The sequence below is a fragment of the Theobroma umbraticum genome, unplaced genomic scaffold (genome assembly GCF_002168275.2).
Source record: "Theobroma umbraticum cultivar Fairchild unplaced genomic scaffold, ASM216827v3 scaffold_44.0, whole genome shotgun sequence".
Lineage (NCBI taxonomy): Eukaryota > Viridiplantae > Streptophyta > Magnoliopsida > Malvales > Malvaceae > Theobroma > Theobroma umbraticum.
The window spans coordinates 1,268,249-1,288,954 of record NW_018397255.1 but is presented as its reverse complement, the minus strand read 5'-3'; the positions used below and the strand labels follow the sequence as shown (position 1 = coordinate 1,288,954).

Below are 20,706 nucleotides of genomic sequence, written 5' to 3'. Positions count from 1 at the left end.
TAGGCACGTTTCTCAAATTCTCAGGAAACTAGCTGTTAACTTGACCAGCTGCCGTGGAACTCTCACTGTTTGCATATTGTTTAAATAATGTTCTTCTTTTAACACATGCCTGCTGCCATGGAGAAGAACAGGGAAGTAACTTCCAAATTGACAAGTTTTTCTTAGCGTCAAAAAGGATCTCCAGAAAAATACTGTAGCCCAGCACCAGAAGACTGACTGATTCCAAAGTCCCACTCTCTGATTCTAATAAGTCTTTCTTTTCTGACAACAATTATAACTTTCTTCATACAGGGTGTTCATTGGATTTGATCTTTGATCATGGGTCGAAAAAGCCTTTCAAAGATCCTGAAATTGTGGGGTTTCTGATATGGAGATCACATCGAGTTGAGATCTTTGAATACCAACTTACTTGAACATCTTTTGTTTTTATTGTTGTTTATGAAAAACTCTACAGTATCGGTCACATACATGTACAAACCTTCGCTTTGGAATTTTTTTTTGTGCAAGTTATCGTGTTTTCCAACAGACTTGAAGAAAAAAGTTCAGCTTTGCCCTGAATTCAAACTGGAATCTGATGATGATCAATTGTCATTTTTTGTGTAAAATTCCTCAGGCTTATCTATTAAATTTAAAAAAAAAAGAGGAATCTGACATATGTCACGCTTTTACATTGCCAAAATCAATAGGACAAGGGCCAAGGTGGAAGTTGTAATTTAAACAACTTAAAATCGCAAAGCTTTCTGCCAGCTGATCATAAACTTTTCCTCCGCCAGGGAATAAAGATGCAGCAGACAAGATATTGGAAAAGACCAGTCAACAAATATTGAAAACGGGATCGATAGGGTACTACCCTGTTGATGGAATTTTTCCTGCAAAGGATCCAAAACCCAACTGTTTGTTCAACGTTCTTCTGAATATGGTTCTAAAACAACAAATTGGTGGAAGGAAAGGAAGAAAAAGAGTGCCCATATCGTAAGCTTAAAGCATTAAAATATGTCGTGTTCGGCTTGGAAAAATCTGTTAACTTCCAGGGCAAAAGGCTATACAAGAGATTCAAAGTATTTAAAGAAAAAAAAAAGGAAGAAATGGAAGGATAAAAAGAGGCTGGTTTACGTAAAGGACATGCATACAATGAGTCAAGGAGACTAGATCCAGGCCATGATACCTACCCTCATTCTGAGGCATTCATCATGTTGTTTTTCTTCCTTTTTTTTTTTCCTTAGTTTTCCTTTCTATTGTCCTTGATTAAACGTTAAAACAATATATATATATATATAAACACTTCTATGTGTGAAACCAGTTTTGTATTATTATTCTTTTTTTTAAACACTATAGTTGATCTTCAAAGACAGAGTTGATATGTCGTTCCAGATAGAATATGGGAATGGCAAAAACTTGATTAATTATTTAATTTCATGTCAGAAGAAAATACTAGTTCAATTAATTCCACGTTTGAAAATTGATTAACCAAACATCTCAATCAAAAATAAATAAATAAATTTATATTATAATCAATATAATATATTCCCATCAAAATAAAATTAAGAGATTAAAGATTCACATTAAAAACATTCTGACAAATTTTAACATAAAAAGGGTTATTTTATTTTGAAAATGATATCAATACTAAATTATGTATATTTTTCACATCCTGAATGAAAATAATTATATGAGCATAATTTATTTTATCTTACAAATATATGTAACTAGCTAGAAAATTTAAATTTATGCGACTAATTAATGATACCAAAATAAAAATGTCCATCTACATGGGAAATATTTCCAATTAACTAATAAAATATCGAGTTTAATCTTGGTTAAATATATAGTTTTTATATAAATTCACAAGACAGGTAAAAAGAAAGAAAGAAAGAAAAAAGAAAAGAAAAAGAGGGAAATCTGAATGTATCTTTTAGATTACAGGGCTATAGTCGTTAGACTTCCTTGGAGGAGACAATTGGAGGTTACAGTGTCCCTTGGATGTTGATACTGACAACAACTTATCTTTCATAGGACGGCTTATTAGGGGTTTTTCCCCTTTATTTTTTTCTTCCTCTACAAACAAACACCCCTTTTCTACATGTTGGGTTAGGGGTCCTTGTCTTTGTTTTTTTTTTTTTGGGGTTTATTGCACATTACCTTTTTCTTTTCCCATCCTTCCTCATTTCAACTTAAATAATTATTACTTTAAAAATCTTACCTGGCAAAGAACATCCTGTCATCAACAAGATCACTAGACCAATCCCCAAGTTCCCCCCCTTCCCTCTCTCCCTTTCACTAAAAATTAAAAATAAAAAAGGAAAATCCCAATCTCCCAAGAGACATTCCAGTTGTATTCTCGTTGCTTTTGAGGAATGTTAAACCTGTGCGGTCGAACCACCACTCATAATTTTTTAAAAGGTCTGTGAGTAAGACTGTGAAGTCTTTCTTGTTTAACACATTTGCATGCATGCATGGCATGCAAAGCAAAGCAAAGCAAAGCAAAGCAAAATACAAAATTATAATATATATATATATAAAGAATAATAATAAATATTCATATATAATACCCACGTGGCACTTAGAGAATTGATCAAAGAATTAATGATTAATATATTAACAATCTGATACGGTCTGCTTTCCTTGGAAATGTTGGGAAAAAAACCCTAAACCCTACAACGCTCAATTTGGGGGACCCCACCAAATCCAACGAGCCACATAACATCATGATTGACGAGCATGTAAATTAAATGCGTATCTTAACCTTAATCATTTTCTGTGGTTTGAGATGATTAAGCAAATCCCAGAGTTTCCATTAAAAAGAGTATAAACAGATCCTCATTAATTACTCGAATTTATAGGCATTTGAGCAGAGTCCTAACCTGCTCGATTCTTCCACCTCCCCACTCTCCTCTCCATGGCGTGTTCTTCACGTTCGGACATACCCCACGAGAATTGTGGGTCGCGTGGCGGAAAACATGAGCGGTGCGCAAGAAAAAAATACAAAAACAATCCAAGGCAACGCTTAGTGTCTTGGGCTAATCGCGGTTTTTTTTTTTTCGTGGTTTATAAAGTGGAAATAGAGAGAGCATCTTTTGGAAAGCGGTGGTCGTCCCGTTTGTCGAACTAAGGCTCACCAATCTCTAGACGATCTGATTCTTTCTCCCTTTCTCTCTCTTCATGTTTTTTGAATCTTTTGATCATATTCTTCATAAGGGTTTTTTTTTTTCTTGGTTTTTTGTTGTTCGGGGTTTAGCCATGATGGATGTGGGGTCATTTCTCATTGTTTTCAATTCAAGGTTTGTTTTTTTTTTGGTATTGAACCTTTTCTTTTTGAGTTTCCATCTTTGACTCAAAGATCTTTCTGTCTTGGTAAGCCAAGTAGAAACAGAAGTTTGTTGCTTTGATGATTGCGGAGTATCTCATTTGGATACCTTTATTTTTATGTTTTCCCTTCTTCTTGTTGGTTCCCTTTACCTTTCTTTTTTAAAATGTGTGGATGTTCTACCGGTCTACAATATTTTGCCCAAGACTAAATACTCGTACTACCACTACAACTAGAAACCAAAAAGCCTTTTTGGGTTGGTGCTGAGCTGATTGAGTTTGGATACGGGAACATGAGGAAATTATCATGACGAAATTGGCTTTGTTTCTGAGGATAGGAGGGGGGGAGGGGGGTTCACGTGATTCCAGGGTACAGGGTGCTGGGTTGTAGTAAGCATGAAACTGGTCGTTTCTTTAGGGAGGTGGAAGGGGGGTCATATTATTGTTGATTGTAAGATTGACGGATTGGACTGCCTATAACCAACTAACGGAGTGGGCATGTTGTGTTAGACAGAGAAGTGGTCATTGCTCTGTTGAATAAACTTATCTCAGTCACAGCATGAACTCAAAAACATTTTTGCTTTGCTTTTTCTCCCACAGGCGAAACCAGTGCGTGCATGGCAAGCACCATCTCCCTTCCCATCATATGGTATTAATTAATGAAAGATCTTTTTGTTTTTTAATTAAGAGGAACAAAACAATCTTCTTTGATCATAGGGATAAATCAAAATTCAATTTGCTGACATGCCTTCAATCCAAAGAATTTGAATTGATTGTTACATTCATTATTATTTTTTTGTTAGACATAAATCTTTCAATGTTATAAACCAACAAAAATTTTAACTATAATTAATTGATCAATGTTTATGGGAATTGCAAAATGTCTCTATTCAAGACATCTACATCAAGGTATGTTATTCATTGATATATACCCTGTTTTGTTTTTTGAGAAAGAGTTTAATTGAGAACAATTTAAACTTCAAAGTTCAAACTCCCTATTTTTTTCTAAGTACTAAAATGAAAACTACCATAATCAAAACACAGTTGATAGATCAAATGTTGGCGCATATGCTGGGACCATTAGAGAAGCTGTGAGTTGTGAATGAGCATACCTTAGGGGCAGGGGCATATGGCAACAGTGATTGGAGCGTGGACGGAAGACGCAGAGGGAAGGAAGTGGAAAAGGGACGGGAAACTATTCATTTTCCTTGGGAGGCTGGCAGTGACAGAGCAGAGGGGGCAGAGATACGGATACGGACAGAGGTTTTGATGTATTGGGTTTGAGACTAATAGGGCCTCGTGATCGGAGAAGGCAGATCCATGGAAGACTGTTCCCGCTAGTCACGTGGGCTCTTTTGACTACCCAATGACCAACCCATCTGCCCCATCGCTTGTTAGGAGCACCCCCCCTTTTGCTCACTTCACCCTTCACCAATTTATCCCTCTTTTGGAGTATAAATTTAATTGGCCGCAACCAATTTCTTAAACTACACAGACAAACGCTTACAACACTTCAAGCCTTATTTCCCAGACAATTTTCTCACACGCTTTTTCTCTACGCCCTCACCACTCCTGACTCACTCTCTGACTGCCTGACTTAATTTTCTTTCTCTTAGTTATATAAGACTAGTAGTACTATAGTATTTAACTACAAAAACATATTTATATATAGTTACTGGTGCCCTTTGTTTTTCCAAGTGTTCTCGCTCTGTAACATGCAACCTGGGTCCCTCTCTGTCTATATCTTTATTTCTCTCTTGCTATATACGCATGTACATCCCTCCATTTGCATTTGACGACAACGTGGACTGCAGGTGCTGACTGGTATTTCGCCATTTTATTAGCTTATAAAGCTACCAGACAACAACTCTTCTCAGTCCTCTCTCTCGTACCATTCAGCTCTCTCTCTTCAAGTTCTTATTCAAACGTTATATTATTGCACTTCGCTCTCAGTTTACTATTTGGCTCGTACTCCCCTGCCATTACCCTTTAACTATAAACTCACCATCCCATCACATTTTTTTATCCATCAATTGCATTAGCCCAGTCCTTCTCTTCATCTGCTATCCCTTGTTACTTCCATTTTTTATCTTTTCCCTCAGTTGGCAATTGTTGGTTGATTGATCATTCTGAATCAACCCCCATCTTGATCTTTTTGATATCCGTTGTGCTGAAATTGAGGTGGAAGTGTAGTAGGCCTTCGACATAATCATAGAGAAAGAAATTTTGAGAAATGATGCACAGGTGCAGTAGCTCTCAGGGAAACATGGTGGGTCCATGTTCATGTGGCTTGTTTCATAACCAAAGCAACTCCTTCTCGATGCTATTTTCCATGCCAAACCACCACAAATCTTTCGATGAAACAGATATGTATGCTTACACGTCCTCTTCTTCTTCTTCCGTTGATTGCACTCTCTCCTTGGGGACCCCATCTACTCGTCTCTGCGAAGACGATGACAAGCGTATCCGCCATGACCGCCGCTCTGGTTCTTGCATGTCTAACTTTTGCTGGGACTTGTTACAGAACAAGAACGCGCCTTATTCACAGCAAACCCCAAAAGCCAGCCGTGGGAGCAGTGGAAAAAGCAGTAGCAGCTCATGCAATGATCCTCTCCTAGCTCGCCGCTGTGCTAACTGTGACACCACTTCCACACCGCTTTGGAGGAACGGACCAAGAGGTCCAAAGGTACACAAAATTACTCATTTGCAATTCTTTATATTTATTCTCTTTATTGTTTCTTCATAAACAAGTATACTTATTTTGCTCCTTTTTTTTTCGACTTTTCATGCTTTTTTTATTGTTTAATTGCAGTCACTTTGCAATGCCTGTGGAATTCGATTCAAAAAAGAAGAAAGAAGAGCTACAGCAAATGCGAACAACTCGGGTACAACAGGTTCAATGCTGGAGCAGCAACACCATGGGTACCACAACAATTCATGGGTTCAACACTCCCAGAACCAGAAAATGCCATGTTTCTCTCCTGTCAATGAATTCAGGTTCATTGAAGATAGTGATCGAGATTCTGATACCGGCATTCCCTTCCTTTCTTGGAGACTCAACGTCACAGACAGGCCAACAAGCCTTGTCCATGACTTTACAAGATGAAAGAACGAAAAAAGAAAGAAGAAAAAGGAAAGAAAACAACCCCACTGACGGTCAAGATCATGCAGCAATGACTGAAACGTATCACGATGATGATGTTGATGAAGATGTGTTTGTGATGGTGATGTTGATGGTTACATGGTCTTCGTTTCGTCTCGTCAAATTCTTTTTTATTTTTTGATTTGTGCTTTTTCAGTTTGTTTCCTTTGTCTCCGTCTTCCACAGATGGAGTAAGAACGGGATAATTCTATGTTCTTAGTTGCCTTCTTCTTCTTTTTTTTTTTTTTGGGTTTTGAATTTTTTTTCCTTTTCCCACTTCTTTACCTTTTCTTTCTCTTTCAGTTCTTTTATATAAAACCCTTTCCGTTTGAGAGAGTTTCACTTTCACTTTCCCCTAGTTTGCCAGTTCCTCTCCCCCCACTACGTTTAATGATATCAAAGTTCATCATCATCAGCATGATTATGATGAGTTCAGCACCGTTAGATTGATTACTGATTCCCCCTGATGTAATGTAATAACATAGGACGTCTTAGCTTACATATGCAAATGGTACCCTTTTTCATGTTATATGAACTGAAGTTCACTTTACCTGAGACTCTGGAGCTGCTGCCTGCTGCTGCTTCTTGTTGGTTCTTTTTCCATTTCTCTGAATTTCACAACTGAAAGAGAAAGTTAAGACAAAAGCAAAAAAAAAAAAAAAAGAGTGAAGAGGAGGTGTGATTGTCATTAGAATTATTACGTTTGATGCTGCTGAATCAATCTGACCCTCCAATTACTTTGTTTAACAATTTGATATGTTCTGATGCTGAAGGACACTGTGCTGTTCAGAACATAGTAATGCATTTGTCGTATTAGGCTTTTTTAGCCAACGTCAGAACAACTCCTTCTTGACCGTCAAATTGGCCTCTAATGCATACCTTGGGACACCTCTGCAAAACCCTATTTCTTTTTCTCATTTCTCCCACCATTATTTTATCTCTTACTTCGGCTTTCTTTCTGTTTTGTGGTGACTGCGGGTAGAAATTTTATGCTAAAAATTATTCCGTTCTTATACTATGTTTCAGTAGCATTTCATAGTTTTCTAGACTGATTCTCAGTTCCAAGTAGATTTTGATTCCCTTCCTCAAAGAGAAGCCAAAACTAATTATGTCTGCTAGATAATTATGGAATTCATGGAAATTTGATATTTTATCGGGTAATTAACTATAGATATTTACACCATTATCACTATCGAAAGTTTGAAAATATAACAAATTTATTTAATTGTGATAACTCGAATAAAAATTATGGCAATTGCGAAAATAACAAAAAATTTTCAATTAGATTCAAATTTTAATAAATATTATATCTATCAAATTATCTGCTAGGATTCGTTTTCTTGATATTCGTTATGTTTCTTAAATTTAAAATTTAAGCATTGTGGATATGCATTTAAGATTGATATGAAAGTAATATATATTATAGGTTTATATCAAAATTTAATAAACTTAATTATATAAAAACAAGGTTAAGGGGTTTATATACATATATAAACAAGGTTAAGAGGAAAGATTGTTATTTCACTTGTAGACAAAGGAAATTTGTTGTAAAATTAAACTCTCTACTTATATCTAAATGCACAAAAGGTTAGTTGATACTTGATGGGATCGAGTTTATTTTTGTTTTTGGTATTAAAGGTTTGGAAGTCGTCATTTTCAATTGTGTTCGTCTTTTTGCTATATATATTTTGTGGATTCTAACTATAGTACTTTGAATTTAATATATATATATATATATGTATGTAAGTTGAAGAATCATTTCAACTTAGAGAATTTGTCCTTCAAATATCACTATACGGATGCCGAGTTGGTCACTAAATCATACGCTCGTGCAACGTTTACATAAAAAGTATTATATTTTTTTGGTATATACATATTATAGTAGAAAAAAGAGCAAAAGATAAAAATATTATACGGATTGAAATACATGAATGAAATGAGTAAAAAGATGTAAAGAACATATTAAGATATCTCATTATTAAATTAAATAATAAAGAATCACAGTGCAATAAGGCATGAAATTCGTTCATGTTTCTTTCATATATACAAATGAAAACTATTTTTTTCTGATACGATTTTTCAATCACTTGTAATTTATTGATTTAATTTTAATCTCTTGCGTCTTAAGATTTTTACTTCTCAAACACTCCACCTCAATTTGACTTCTGTAATGCAATAATTTCTTGGTAGGAACCAATCCATGTTGCAGTCAAATTTGCAACTCCGACAAGTTATTAAGAGGATACTTTGAACAAATTAATCTTTCTTACTTGTGAGGAAGAAGAAGAAGAGCCTCGCCTCACCCACCCCCGATGCTAACCGGCTAGCTCAAGGAAGACCAGCCCAGCCCACAAATCACCCATGAGGTTTCCATTTATGGAGGAAAAAACTATCCTCTTGGGTCCTGAAGACCAGGGCCGGGAGAAACATTCCTGTGCCGATCCCTATTCCGAGGTTCAGCTGGCCTGGGCTTTTAGATCTTGATTGGTCATTAACCTGGGACCTCCCATCGAAGTCTGCACCACCCTGATTGACTTCCACAGCGGAGGCTACGGGCCAAAAGTGCAGGGTTCTGCTTTTGTTATTGGCCAGCATTAATTAGTTTGGTTATCAGCTTTTCACAGTTTTAATTAAAAAAAAAACTATCGTTAAATTTATATATATTAATATAGTGGGTGGGCTGTTGGCTATTGCAACATTAGTAGTTCAGTTGTCTTTATCATTTTTCCTATCTTTGGTGTAGTTCATCAGGTTCAGTACAAAGTTGTCAATAGGTTGCATTTTGTTCTGTTGCACCTCGAGGAAAAATAAAGAGAAAAAACAAATTACCTAATATAACAGTTTTAGTGACTACTCTTAAACATTTGTTGACAAAATTCTTTTTTGTTTGAAGGGTTAACTAATAAGTATTTACTAGCACTTGTTAAACTTAACTAAAATTTAATTTGATTACTTTTATTTTGAAGAGAACTCCTTAATTAATGACTAACCCTCCGGCTCATATTGTCTTAGTAAACCTTAAATGAAGTTAAATATTATGATATTTCTTTTAAAATTGTGCATTTATTTTTTGTTTTTTCATATATATAGAGACTTGTAAACTTTATTTTAAGATCATTAAATTTATTATAGGATACGGTTAAATTAAAATTTTGTTCAAACAAAAATCTTTCGTCCCTTTTCTTGTATCATGGATATATTTTTGCCACGTGTAAGAAAGGACAAGTTTTCTTAACTTTGTTGATGGTAATAGGAGCAAAAGGCAAGATGAATTTTGTTGATTAATACTTAAATTGTGGAGGGATTTCAGATTTAAATATAAGATATCTCTGATAAAACATGCAAACAACAACTAGTCTATCTTTCTAATTCTTCTATATCTATATAAGCAGTCAAGGACCCCCAACAGACATGCAGACGAAAGTAGGCAGTGCAGGTGATCGAAAATCAAACAACCTTGCACATTAAAAGGCTTAAAAATGGTTGTACGAAGTAACCAACTAGACACGCATTAGAAAGGAAGATTTCGTGTAAGAAAGTTTAGAATCTATAATTTGGATTCGTTTTGATAACGAGGTTTTCGGGTGTGGGCCTTTTGCCCATCTGCGCTGGCTTTCATTTGGCCATTAACAATTCCAAGAGTACTCAAGGCAGTCAAGCTACCACTAATGGAAATGATATGCGTTGAAATTTAGTATCCTGTGTAAAGAGCCCATTTTTAATACTACTGATAACAACCCGTAACCAAACCCAAGGTTCCTCGTTAGTTTAAAACCCCTGCCTTCTCCAACATTAGATTCAGTGCTTTTAACTTCCAGGGAGAGAGAGAGGAACAGAAAGCAAAACCCAAAAAAGAGAAAATGGTGAACCTTGTAGCAGCACAGAAACCGCTGTTGCATGGACTAATGAAGATGGCAGGGGTTAGGCCTTACGACGTGGAGATCGAGCCAGGCACGGTCATGAACTTTTGGGTTCCTTGTGAAACAATCAGGAAACCAGAAAAGGGTGAAAAGGTCACCCACGTGGACAAACCAACAAAACCAGTGGTTGTCTTGGTGCATGGTTTTGCTGCAGAAGGCATAGTCACATGGCAATTCCAAGTTGGTGCTTTAACAAAGAAGTACTCCGTTTATGTACCTGACCTTCTCTTCTTTGGTGGCTCCATGACTGACAAACCTGACCGGTCACCTACTTTCCAAGCCGAGTACTTGGTTAAGGGTTTAAGGAAACTTGGTGTGGAAAAGTGTGTTGTTGTGGGGTTTAGCTACGGAGGGATGGTAGCATTTAAGATTGCTGAGTTGTACCCTGATTTGGTTCAGGCCATGGTGGTGTCTGGCTCGATCCTGGCCATGACTGACTCCATAAGCGTGGAGACTCTAAACAGGCTAGGCTTCTCCTCTTCTTCGGAATTACTGTTACCTAATTCTGTCAAGGGTCTTAAAGCTCTTCTTTCAGTTGCTGCTTACAAGAAGCTTTGGTTCCCTGATCGGCTTCACAAAGACTACCTTGAGGTTTGTACCATTACACTTATGATCATCAACAAACATAATTTCCTTCTTTCTTTCTTTCTTTCTTTTCTGAAGAATTCTTTAGTTTATGCCATGCTTTTGAGAAAAAGTAGTGTCAGGAACATTTGCATGACTGGTGATCACATGATTTTCATGGCTTTTTGGAATTAATATCCCAATAACTAAATCATTAGTTACAGCAACTTGTAAAGAAACACAATTATATGTCAGAACATGGCGTGTGACAATATATCAAAATTCATTTTATTTGTCCACTAAAGTATAAAAATGTTATGACAAGTTATAATTAGACCAACCCTTTTTCTGTCTCACCATACATTTTGGTATTCATTGTTAATGCTTTTTATCGCACTAAAGTTTCCATCCACCATGGAAATGATAGCAGCTTAAGGAGTATGACGGTATTTTATACTTATTTCCCTTCATTGATAAAACCAGTAGAATACAAAGCAGGATACTGTTGAAATAGAACAAATTTACAGAAATTTTAAGTGGAAAATTTGGATTAAAAGCCGGCAAGGAAATTAGACTTTTAATTTAATCTCATGAGGGGGAAGAAAATTGCCGAAACAGAACGAGAAAAATGTGACCAGTGCGTTTCGCTCAACCAACTGTACCTAACAGTGTACCATAAGAAGTGTATTGATACAGTGACAGGTCTAATGACCAGAGAGCCTGTGGACAATATCTCCTCTCTCGTTACAGGTGGCCGTGGCCCTGGGAAATTTAATGAAGAAAAATTTGGAAACGTTGGCCAAACTAGGAAACCTTTAAAAAAAGGACCCTTGCATTAAAAAAGGAAAGTTCCATTTATAGAAGGAACAGTTATTGTCATTGTTATAGTTGGAAACTTCTGATCAAACCCCCCCTAGCAGGTGATGTTTACTAACAGGAAAGAGAGAGCTGAACTGCTGGAGGCCTTGGTCATTAGCAACAAGGATGCCACCATTCCCTCTTTTCCACAGGTTTTTAATTTGCATTTTGCTTCTCTTTTTCTTGTTCCTGGAATTTCCCATGTTTGCTCTCTTATTTTTCAATATTAATTTGCAGAGAATACATCTGTTATGGGGTGAAGAAGATCAGATCTTTAAGCAGGAGCTTGCCCACAACATGAAAGAGTAAGTTTTGCCTCAACAATATTCGTCAGATATTGATGTTTCTCAATCTTTCAGTAGTACTGATATGGCTTTCGCGTAATTGGATATTTCTAAACAGGCAACTCGGAGATAATACAACATTCGAAGGCATAAAGAAGGCAGGCCACCTGGTTCACCTGGAGCGACCTTGTGTGTACAATAGGTGCCTTAAGCGTTTTCTGGCTTCCTTGCTGGCAGAAAAAGTTGACAAATGAAAATCTTTTAGTTCCAGTATTCTCTTCCCACTTTATTTCAAGTCAATGACACAGCTTGGTGTCATGAAATAGGAAAAAGAGGGAGGGGGTACTGCTATTTGTAATGGATTGTAAAATATCTTATCATTTTTCTGGCAAAGAGATGGTTATATAATAAATAGGAACAAATTCGCCTTTTTCTTTGAAAAGAATATAATAATGCCACGACAACATCCTACAGCTGTAACAGAGAGACTGGAGACCAATGTGATTTGCACATGCACAACTCATTTACTTGAGATCAAATCAGGAAAAGATAAAATGCATACAGTGAAGAACATTTTTATCTGAAGGATAACTGAATCTCTTCCAGACTTCGTCCTTTTGTTTCAGGGACCCAAAGTGCCACAAAAACAATGGTGAAAGCAGCCACAATTGCATAAAGTGTGAAAGTCCCTGCTCATAAGAAGCAACCATGTTAATTATAGACTCTAATTGTACTTCCACACACAACTAGGCACAGATGAGAGAGAGAAAGAGAGACCTCCACCACTCCAGGTCAGAAGCAAGTTTGCAGTCATAGTAATTGCCCACGATGTCATCCAATTTGCCAACGTTGCAACACTGCCAGCTAGACCCTTAATATTTACTGGAAGTATCTGAAAGAAGAATTTTAGGAAAAATAAGCACTTGCAGAAACAACCCCAACAAAGTGACCAATGTACTTAATATTCAGAAAGACTTTAACCACATAACAAACAGTAATAAATGACTTAGATGCACTCTTTATCCATTCAATTTCTGTTTAGAGAAGCCATGTATCCAATTCTAAAGTTGTCACAACTTGAGCAAGAAATTCTGAAATACTGCATAGATACATAACAGAGAGCACCAGCACCTTATAAGAGAACACTTGTAGCCCTGGTTGAGAAAACAATAGTAACCAAATTGTAGGAATCTTAATGCTGTTTCTATACATGGACTTAAATTACTCAAGTGTAGCCTAGGTTTGTTACTTGCTTCCTATCTCTTGCATTCTTATTAAACCAATATGGACCACCCAAATGCATACACAGATGCTGCCCATGATAAGAACTGAAGACATGAAAAAGATAAGAGTGCGCATGATGACTAAAAGCACAGACACCTGGTTTAGCAGCAATACCAAATAAAAATGTAATATAGTCCCACTGGATTTAAAATCACTGTCACTACAGAAGGCATTACCCTCAACCATCCCATCTCTGCTTTATCTTTCAAGAAAGCCATCTTTCAAAAAAAAAAAAAACAAATCTTTCAAGAAAGCAATAATGCTCACAAAAACGTTTAGTTTTGGTTGAGTTAGGCAAATGCATGCCTTCAACTAAATATTGATATTAAGGGGGATGCTTAAACGGATATTAGATATTCCTTTTTTCCTTGGTGTCAGTTGCTTATTATCCATGGTCAGACAAGTCAACTGTCATCATCAGCTAGTCTATTATACAGAATCATACACTGCACAAATAAGAATGCTTCTTATTTAGAGTCTGGTGAAATACAAGAGAAATTTGGATACCTCAGACATTATAACCCATGGAATTGCTCCAACACCCAGTGAGAAGGAAATCACAAAGGCCTGGATGGAGAAATGCCAGTCAAACAGATTGAAATCTACTTGACAAAACTAGAGTACATGATGTGTGTGTGTATGTATAATACACACACAATCTACCATGTCTAAAAGCAAATCTTACCACAAGGGCCACCAGTGACAGTATTCCCATTATGCTATACAAGTCAGAATCTTGAGAGACGATGCCCTGGTATCAGCGAAGAAAAAGAAGAGGAGGGAGAAGAAGGTATCAAGAGGCAATAGTAAAATGATTAAGAAAGAATTTCTCAAGCAGGATTTCTTAATTCTTGAAATTGGATTCTAAAAGATTTTGAAAAAGGAAGATCACCAACCTCGACAAAAAATGCGACTGCAACAATGAGCAGGCTCAGAGTCATTCCAGATGAGGATACCTGCAAAATCATTTCAGTCATGATTTTATTCATTGCTATGTTCACTTTGGCTCATTATCAAATAAAAGGTGAATTAGTTAGCTAGAACACACCATAAGAAGCAGCCTCCGGCCAGCTTTGTCCACCAACCATGTAGTCACACCAGTTGCAATGACCTACACAGAATCCAAACTCCTATTAGACTGATCAAGATATAATTCCCTTGCAATATTTGAATGCCTGCATGGCAAAACAAGACAGTTCGTGACTAATGACAAGTTACCTGAATAGCCCCAAGCCCAACTGTTGCAACATTGCTAGATGAAACCCCTAGACATATTTATAGCAAAGTCAAATAATGAAACAGAAGGCAGAAAATAAATAGATGAATGAAAACCAAAGCTGTTGCAACTTCAAAGAACACAAAGCAATTTATGCCATTAAGCTATTATGGCTGTCATAGAATGAGAGCACTTGAGACGGAAATGGGAATTTGATTATAGGTAAGTTGTGTAATTAACGAGATGATCCTCATATTGTTACCATATGAGCACAGTGATAAGATGTATAAAGAGAACATTAGCAAATCCCTCTCAGACCACAAATGTATTCTTTCCTGCTTTGTTTGGCACATCCATTAAATATTATCCAGGCAGCAACTTTGTCTTACCAAATTCGCATTTGTATACCATCCAAAAGTGGTGGTTTACACATTTTGATGTCTCCATGTATTAGAAAAATATATTCATCCACCATAAAATGCTTCAATGAATAGTAAAGTAATAGTTAACATCAGAGAAATGTTGTTCTAACCAGCTCTTTCAAATATATTACTGGAATAGAATAAAACACCATTGATACCACTGAGTTGCTGAAGCACCAGTAATCCAATCCCTATCTGCAGTATACCAAATACCACTAAAATTGGGGGTTCAATACGTTTAAGGACAAAGGAAAAAGTGCTATAGATGAAATAAATAATTAAAAAACAAAAGAATCTACCATCAAAGGATACCAATATCTTTTTCGCTTGAGGTCTGCAAATCGAATTGTCATTCTCTTGCTTGATGATGCTACAGCTCTCTGCGGAAGTAGTAATTAGAGCTTAATATAACTTTAAGAGGAGACTAGAAAAATAATGCCCATAATATACAACCTTATGCTAATCAACTAAGAGCTTTTGTGTAACAACTCCGTTTTGCAAGTTCAATCCAGAAAGCATGAGCCTTGGCTGAAGTGTAAAGGACAGATAGCCAGTAATTCAGTTCAATACCTTGATTTCATGGACTTCAACAGAAATATCTGTATCAAAGCCACGCAAAACTTGCAAAGAGGCTTCAAAATCTTCCATCATTCCCATTTTTGCCTGGATGCAACGCATCCACATTACGAGAACAGAAAAAATAATATATAGAAACCGTAATGGGAAAGATAACAGATCATAAAAGGTCCAATCAATATAATAGCAGGACATGTTTCATACCAGCCATCGAGGAGATTCTGGTATGAAGAATAGGCCAGGTATCAATATTGTACACGGTAATATTCCTACAAGAAGAAGCATAGCAGTCTATTAATGAAAACTGTACATTGATCAACCAATTTGATTGATTATTGATATACATCGAACATCATTCCTCTTTAGCTGAACCATAGTAATCTAATGTATATAGGAATAATGCCATAACTAACATCGTCACAGGAAGAAGTAGTTGCTCTAGAGCCTAGTAACCATCTATCTCTATTAAATTTAAAAGAACTTTATTTCCTTGAGAAAAGAGATTTCCTCAAATATTATTAATTTTTCAATAATATTTTCTACAAAAACAAATATATTTATTAACTTGAATCACATTCAAGAATTCAAGTACTCAAATGCATCCCACAATATGAAATCTTGAAAAATTTCGAATTTGTTCAAATAGGAAGAAAAGTTTGAATACTGTTTCTCCAATAGCATTCAACGCTTCTCTTTCTGCCAAAGAGTGGCTAAGTGAACAAATTTTAATCCACGTACCTAAAACTGCAAGCACTCTCCAATTTGCAAACAGTCCCAAAAGATAAGCCAGCATTATTCCAATAGTAACTGATAGCTACCCAACAAAGGAGTTCACTTAATTAATCAGTTGACACAATTAAATGTGGATATTAATACCAATGTATCGTGTTAGAAAATTCAGCAAGCATAATGTGCAACAAACCTGGTTCACTGATCCAAGGCTTCCTCTCATGTTTTGTGGTGATATCTCAGCTATATACACAGGCACCTAGACATAATTAACATGATGATGCTACTGCTGTTTCCAGCATTACTTTAAAAAAGGCTTCCAAGCGAAGAAGTAAAGAATAAATGAAAGCTTTCACGTTACCGTGTAAGAAATTATACCAACACCGAACCCTTCTAACAATCTCCCCATAAATAAAAATGAGGAGTCCTATGAGGGCCCAAGGCAAAATGCGTTAGCAACAAGCTTTGCGAAAGAGACACAGTAACAAGGACAAAAAACCCCAAAGTCACTTACTTTGGCAAAGGATATGGCCAGCCATCCTATTATGTTAGGAATCGCCGCAATCATTAACGACTGCAAATGAACACAACAATGCAATTTTAAGTAATTAAAATGAAAAAGCATAAATAAATATCACGGATTCATATTTGATGCATTATGAGAGCAAATACAAACACAAATTTGGAAAATTAACGGATCATATGTACGATTTCTCAGTTCAAAGCTGAAGCGCTGCTTCAATCAAAGGAAAAATAAAAGAAATTAAGAAGTAAGAAATTAATCAAAAATCAATTTGTACCCCTTTTCGGCCAATATATTCAGCAATCTGACCACTGGCTATCGCTCCAACCATTGCGCCCACATTTGATAACGAACCAAAAATAGAATACTGCTCGCACAAAAGGAAACATATAAAAAGAAGCTAATTTTAATGTATAGCAACACAGAATAATGAAAAAATAACGAATTTTGGCGATTCAAAATACGGACCTCTGAAATCGAAAGCTTAAGATCATTGGTGATTTGAGCTTGAGTAGGAGAAGAGTATCCACACTGCATTTTCAAATTTTAAAAACCATAAATTTACAGTTGAATATGAAATTAGAAACGAGAGAGAGAGAGAGAGAGAGTTATTATACGGTGAAGCCGAACTGGATTGGGCCCAAGGCGACGATTAGGACGCAGAGTACGACAGAGATTGATCCGTCGCGAAGGACTTGGGCCGAGGAGCCCATGATACTGGACTGCCTCGAGCTCATCCGATACCAGCTTCCGGTGTGCAAGAACGGCTTCTTGAGATCCCGGCCTTCTTCATTATCGTCCCGGAAACTCATCGCCTCTCGCTGCAGGGGGAACACAGCAAAACAACGTCGCCCGATTTGTGACGATCAAGTGTTGCAGGAAACTCGAAGCACTGGGCTTTTGATTGGAGAAAAAAAGGGAACGATGAGGATGACGATGACGACGAGTCTGGGGCTTCTCAGAATTTTGTATGGGAAAAAAGACACGTGGTATGCCGACGTGGCGGGTATTTTGGTTGTTCTTTTTTCGGGATAATTGTAATTAAAGAGTTTGGTCGGGACCTTATCCTTGCTTTAATGGTCGAGGATTGTCGTTTTTTGGCAACAATCCATGGTTTCAAAGACTAGATCCTAGAACCCGGGGCCCTTTTACCGGCATAAAACGACATCTCCCATATACTCTTTATCAAGTATGTTGGCAATATTTTTCATTATTTCTATAAAAACTTAAATTAAATATTTTATTTTTTGGATGACGTGGTTTTTTCAATCTTTGGAGAGACTAAAATAAAGAGATCAAATTTGTATAATCTGATTAAAATTTTTTTTTGAAAAGCTGAAATATTCATTCAAAATTGTATAATCTGATTAATTAATTTTATATTAAGATTAAGCCCAACTTATTGAAGGTATTTTTATAAAAAAAACACATGAACTTGTTGAGTTGTGATCATTTTTAGACTTTTGATATAATGTGATATTTAACTAATAATGTATAGAATCATTTTGAATTGTCTCGATTTAATATGTCAATTCAATCGTTTAATTGAAATGATAAAATAAATGAGAATGAATAATTGTTTTGAATTCAATTCTAATATAATATTAATATTAAAATTTATAAAGATAAAAAAGTAATTTTTTAGAAAAAAAATTTAAAAACTAAGTTTACATTTCTATTATAATCAAATAGTTAATTATATATTTTAAATTTTTTATCATCACAAAATTAATAATTACTCAATGTAATTTTTTATAAAATATTTTAAATATATAGTATAAATTTTATAAATTAATATTTGATAAATTAATAATTTTGAGTAAATAATATTTTTAGTCGATCGAGACTTGAGATCAACATAATAAATTAATAATTCGTTGAATTTATAAAATAATATATTTTAAAAACACATATTAATCTTACTTAATATATAAATTAATAATATTTTTTAAATAAAAAATTATATATATACATTACTCAATTATAAAGTTTTTATAAAATATAACTTCAATATTATTTATTTCTTCTTAAAATTTATGTTTTTTAGATTTCATCTTTAACTTTTTTGTATATTAACAATTATGGAGTAGTATTTTCATATTTTAAGAAAAAATTATGCACAATACATGAATTAAATTTAGCATTTTGAAAAAAAATATATTCATGAATTAATTTTTTATTAATTGATATATAAATTAGTAAATTATCTTTTATTGGTTAAATAAAATTTTGATTAATTAATAAATTTTCATGATCCAAATTATATTAATTTTTGTAGAGATTTAAGTGTATTATTTAATTTATATATTTATTTCATTTAATTAAGTATGTATTTGATGTCACTTATTTATTTTATTTTTTATCTTATAAGAATATTTTTGTAATACTATTTCATTTTCTTTTTATTTTTTTAAAAAATAATGATTATGGGATGTCAGCCAATTACTTAATTTAATCACTTAAAGTAATTTCTACTTTGATCTTCAATTAAAAAAAAAAAAGTCAATCTCTTGAGGAGCAAGAACCCCTGACCATGAAATCTTTGACCAGCCCAACGCCAACAACCTTTGCTGCCACTGCCAAAAGGCCCAAACTCACCTTCTCCCGAAACCATCACGAAGTCGCAATCATGAACCTTCCGCCGCAAACCACCACTATGAGCACCAGAAGCACCGTCAGGAAACTTCGTGGAAACCCTTCAACGTCCTCCAAGATCCCATTCCGACCACGCAAAATCCGAAAAGTGATCTCCAATACCCCCGTCGACGACGCAACCAAGTCTCCTCAACCTTCACTCACGGTTGCTCTCAAAATCCCAAAATCTCTATCAACAAAACCCGAAATCGACCTCGCTGTTAACCATCTCCGCACCTCAGATCCTCTTCTCGCCGCCCTCATTTCCGCCCACCCCCCACCGAAACTCTCTCCGTGTAACTCCCACTTTGTCTCCCTTTCCAAATCCATTATCTTCCAACAACTCGCCACCAAAGCCGCCAACTCGATCTACGCTCGCTTCGTTTCCCTCTGCGGAAATGAATCCAACGTCCTCCCTAACACGGTCCTCTCACTTACCCCACAAAAGCTCCGTGAAATCGGGGTCTCGGCTCGCAAAGCGAGCTATCTCCACGACCTTTCGGACAAGTTTTCAACAGGGGTTCTGTCGGATTCTTCCATCCTTACAATGGACGATGAAACGTTGTTGCAAATGTTGACAGCTGTCAAAGGAATCGGGCCTTGGTCGGTCCACATGTTTATGATATTTGCACTTCATAGGCCCGATGTTTTGCCTGTTGGGGATCTTGGAGTTAGGAAAGGAGTCCAGTATCTGTACGGGTTGAAGGAGCTGCCGAAGCCATTACAAATGCAGCAGATTTGTGAGAAGTGGAAGCCTTACAGATCAGTTGGGTCGTGGTATATGTGGAGGATTGTGGAAGCCAAAACCAAAGGGAATGGGAAAGCTCAAACTGTTGAAGCTGAACAAAATGGAGGGTTTTAATCATGTTTTTAGGATTGAAAGACATCTGATTGTTTCTAAGTGCTTGTGTTTTTGTGCTTTGAACTAGAATTAAGGTCTATTCATGTTTATCTTTGATGGTTTGGGCCTGTGTCAAAGTTATAGACATTTTGGATAAATTAACTTGTTTCTTCAGCTTAATTAAGAGTTGCAAGTTCGTTATTAGAGCTGTTTATTGGGCTTTTAGCGGATGTGATTAAGGTAAGCCCTCCAAAGGAGGAAAACAGGTAGGCTGTTAATTGGGGTTTTAGAGTATGTGATTAAGGCAAGCCAAAACAGGTAGGCTGGAAAAAGCTTAACGCCGTTGCCGGGGATCGAACCCGGGTCACCCGCGTGACAGGCGGGAATACTCACCACTATACTACAACGAC

At 36.0% G+C, this 20,706-nt stretch overlaps 4 protein-coding genes and 1 non-coding gene across 7 annotated transcripts; 3 read left to right on the top strand and 2 right to left on the bottom strand.

The window, feature by feature from the left end:
- Positions 1-5,095: 5,095 nt before the first annotated feature.
- Positions 5,096-7,152, top strand: LOC110409447 (GATA transcription factor 18-like). Its single transcript, XM_021418794.2, has 2 exons — positions 5,096-5,989; positions 6,116-7,152. The coding sequence occupies exons 1-2, from the start codon at positions 5,537-5,539 to the stop codon at positions 6,407-6,409; spliced, it is 747 nt and encodes a 248-aa protein (XP_021274469.1). The 5' UTR covers positions 5,096-5,536; the 3' UTR covers positions 6,410-7,152.
- A 3,060-nt stretch (positions 7,153-10,212) lies between these two features.
- On the top strand, positions 10,213-12,341 carry LOC110408808 (alpha/beta-Hydrolases superfamily protein). Of its 3 annotated transcripts, none has more exons than XM_021417898.1 (4): positions 10,213-10,956; positions 11,850-11,939; positions 12,025-12,092; positions 12,190-12,341. In XM_021417898.1, exons 1-4 carry the CDS (start codon positions 10,306-10,308, stop codon positions 12,323-12,325), a joined length of 945 nt encoding a protein of 314 aa, XP_021273573.1. In that variant the 5' UTR covers positions 10,213-10,305; the 3' UTR covers positions 12,326-12,341. The 3 variants fall into 3 exon arrangements, with proteins under 3 accessions (XP_021273573.1, XP_021273572.1, XP_021273574.1); XM_021417897.1 differs by having other exon boundaries at positions 11,847-11,939; XM_021417899.2 differs by having other exon boundaries at positions 11,847-11,939; positions 12,025-12,295.
- Positions 12,342-12,471: 130 nt separating this feature from the next.
- On the bottom strand, positions 12,472-17,824 carry LOC110408807 (sugar transporter ERD6-like 6). The gene is made up of 18 exons (XM_021417895.2): positions 17,439-17,824; positions 17,290-17,352; positions 17,099-17,188; positions 16,813-16,872; positions 16,660-16,725; positions 16,492-16,557; positions 16,308-16,383; positions 15,774-15,838; positions 15,564-15,656; positions 15,293-15,373; positions 15,104-15,188; positions 14,574-14,620; positions 14,404-14,466; positions 14,252-14,311; positions 14,041-14,106; positions 13,863-13,922; positions 12,849-12,963; positions 12,472-12,760 (listed from the first exon to the last, which is right to left on the bottom strand). The coding sequence occupies exons 1-18, from the start codon at positions 17,631-17,633 to the stop codon at positions 12,648-12,650; spliced, it is 1,464 nt and encodes a 487-aa protein (XP_021273570.1). The 5' UTR covers positions 17,634-17,824; the 3' UTR covers positions 12,472-12,647.
- Positions 17,825-19,169: 1,345 nt separating this feature from the next.
- LOC110409394 (DNA glycosylase superfamily protein) lies at positions 19,170-20,476 on the top strand. The gene has a single exon (XM_021418722.1). The coding sequence runs from the start codon at positions 19,355-19,357 to the stop codon at positions 20,315-20,317; it is 963 nt and encodes a 320-aa protein (XP_021274397.1). The 5' UTR covers positions 19,170-19,354; the 3' UTR covers positions 20,318-20,476.
- Positions 20,477-20,634: 158 nt separating this feature from the next.
- On the bottom strand, positions 20,635-20,706 carry TRNAD-GUC (transfer RNA aspartic acid (anticodon GUC)). The gene has a single exon. It is a non-coding gene; the product is annotated as a tRNA-Asp (tRNA).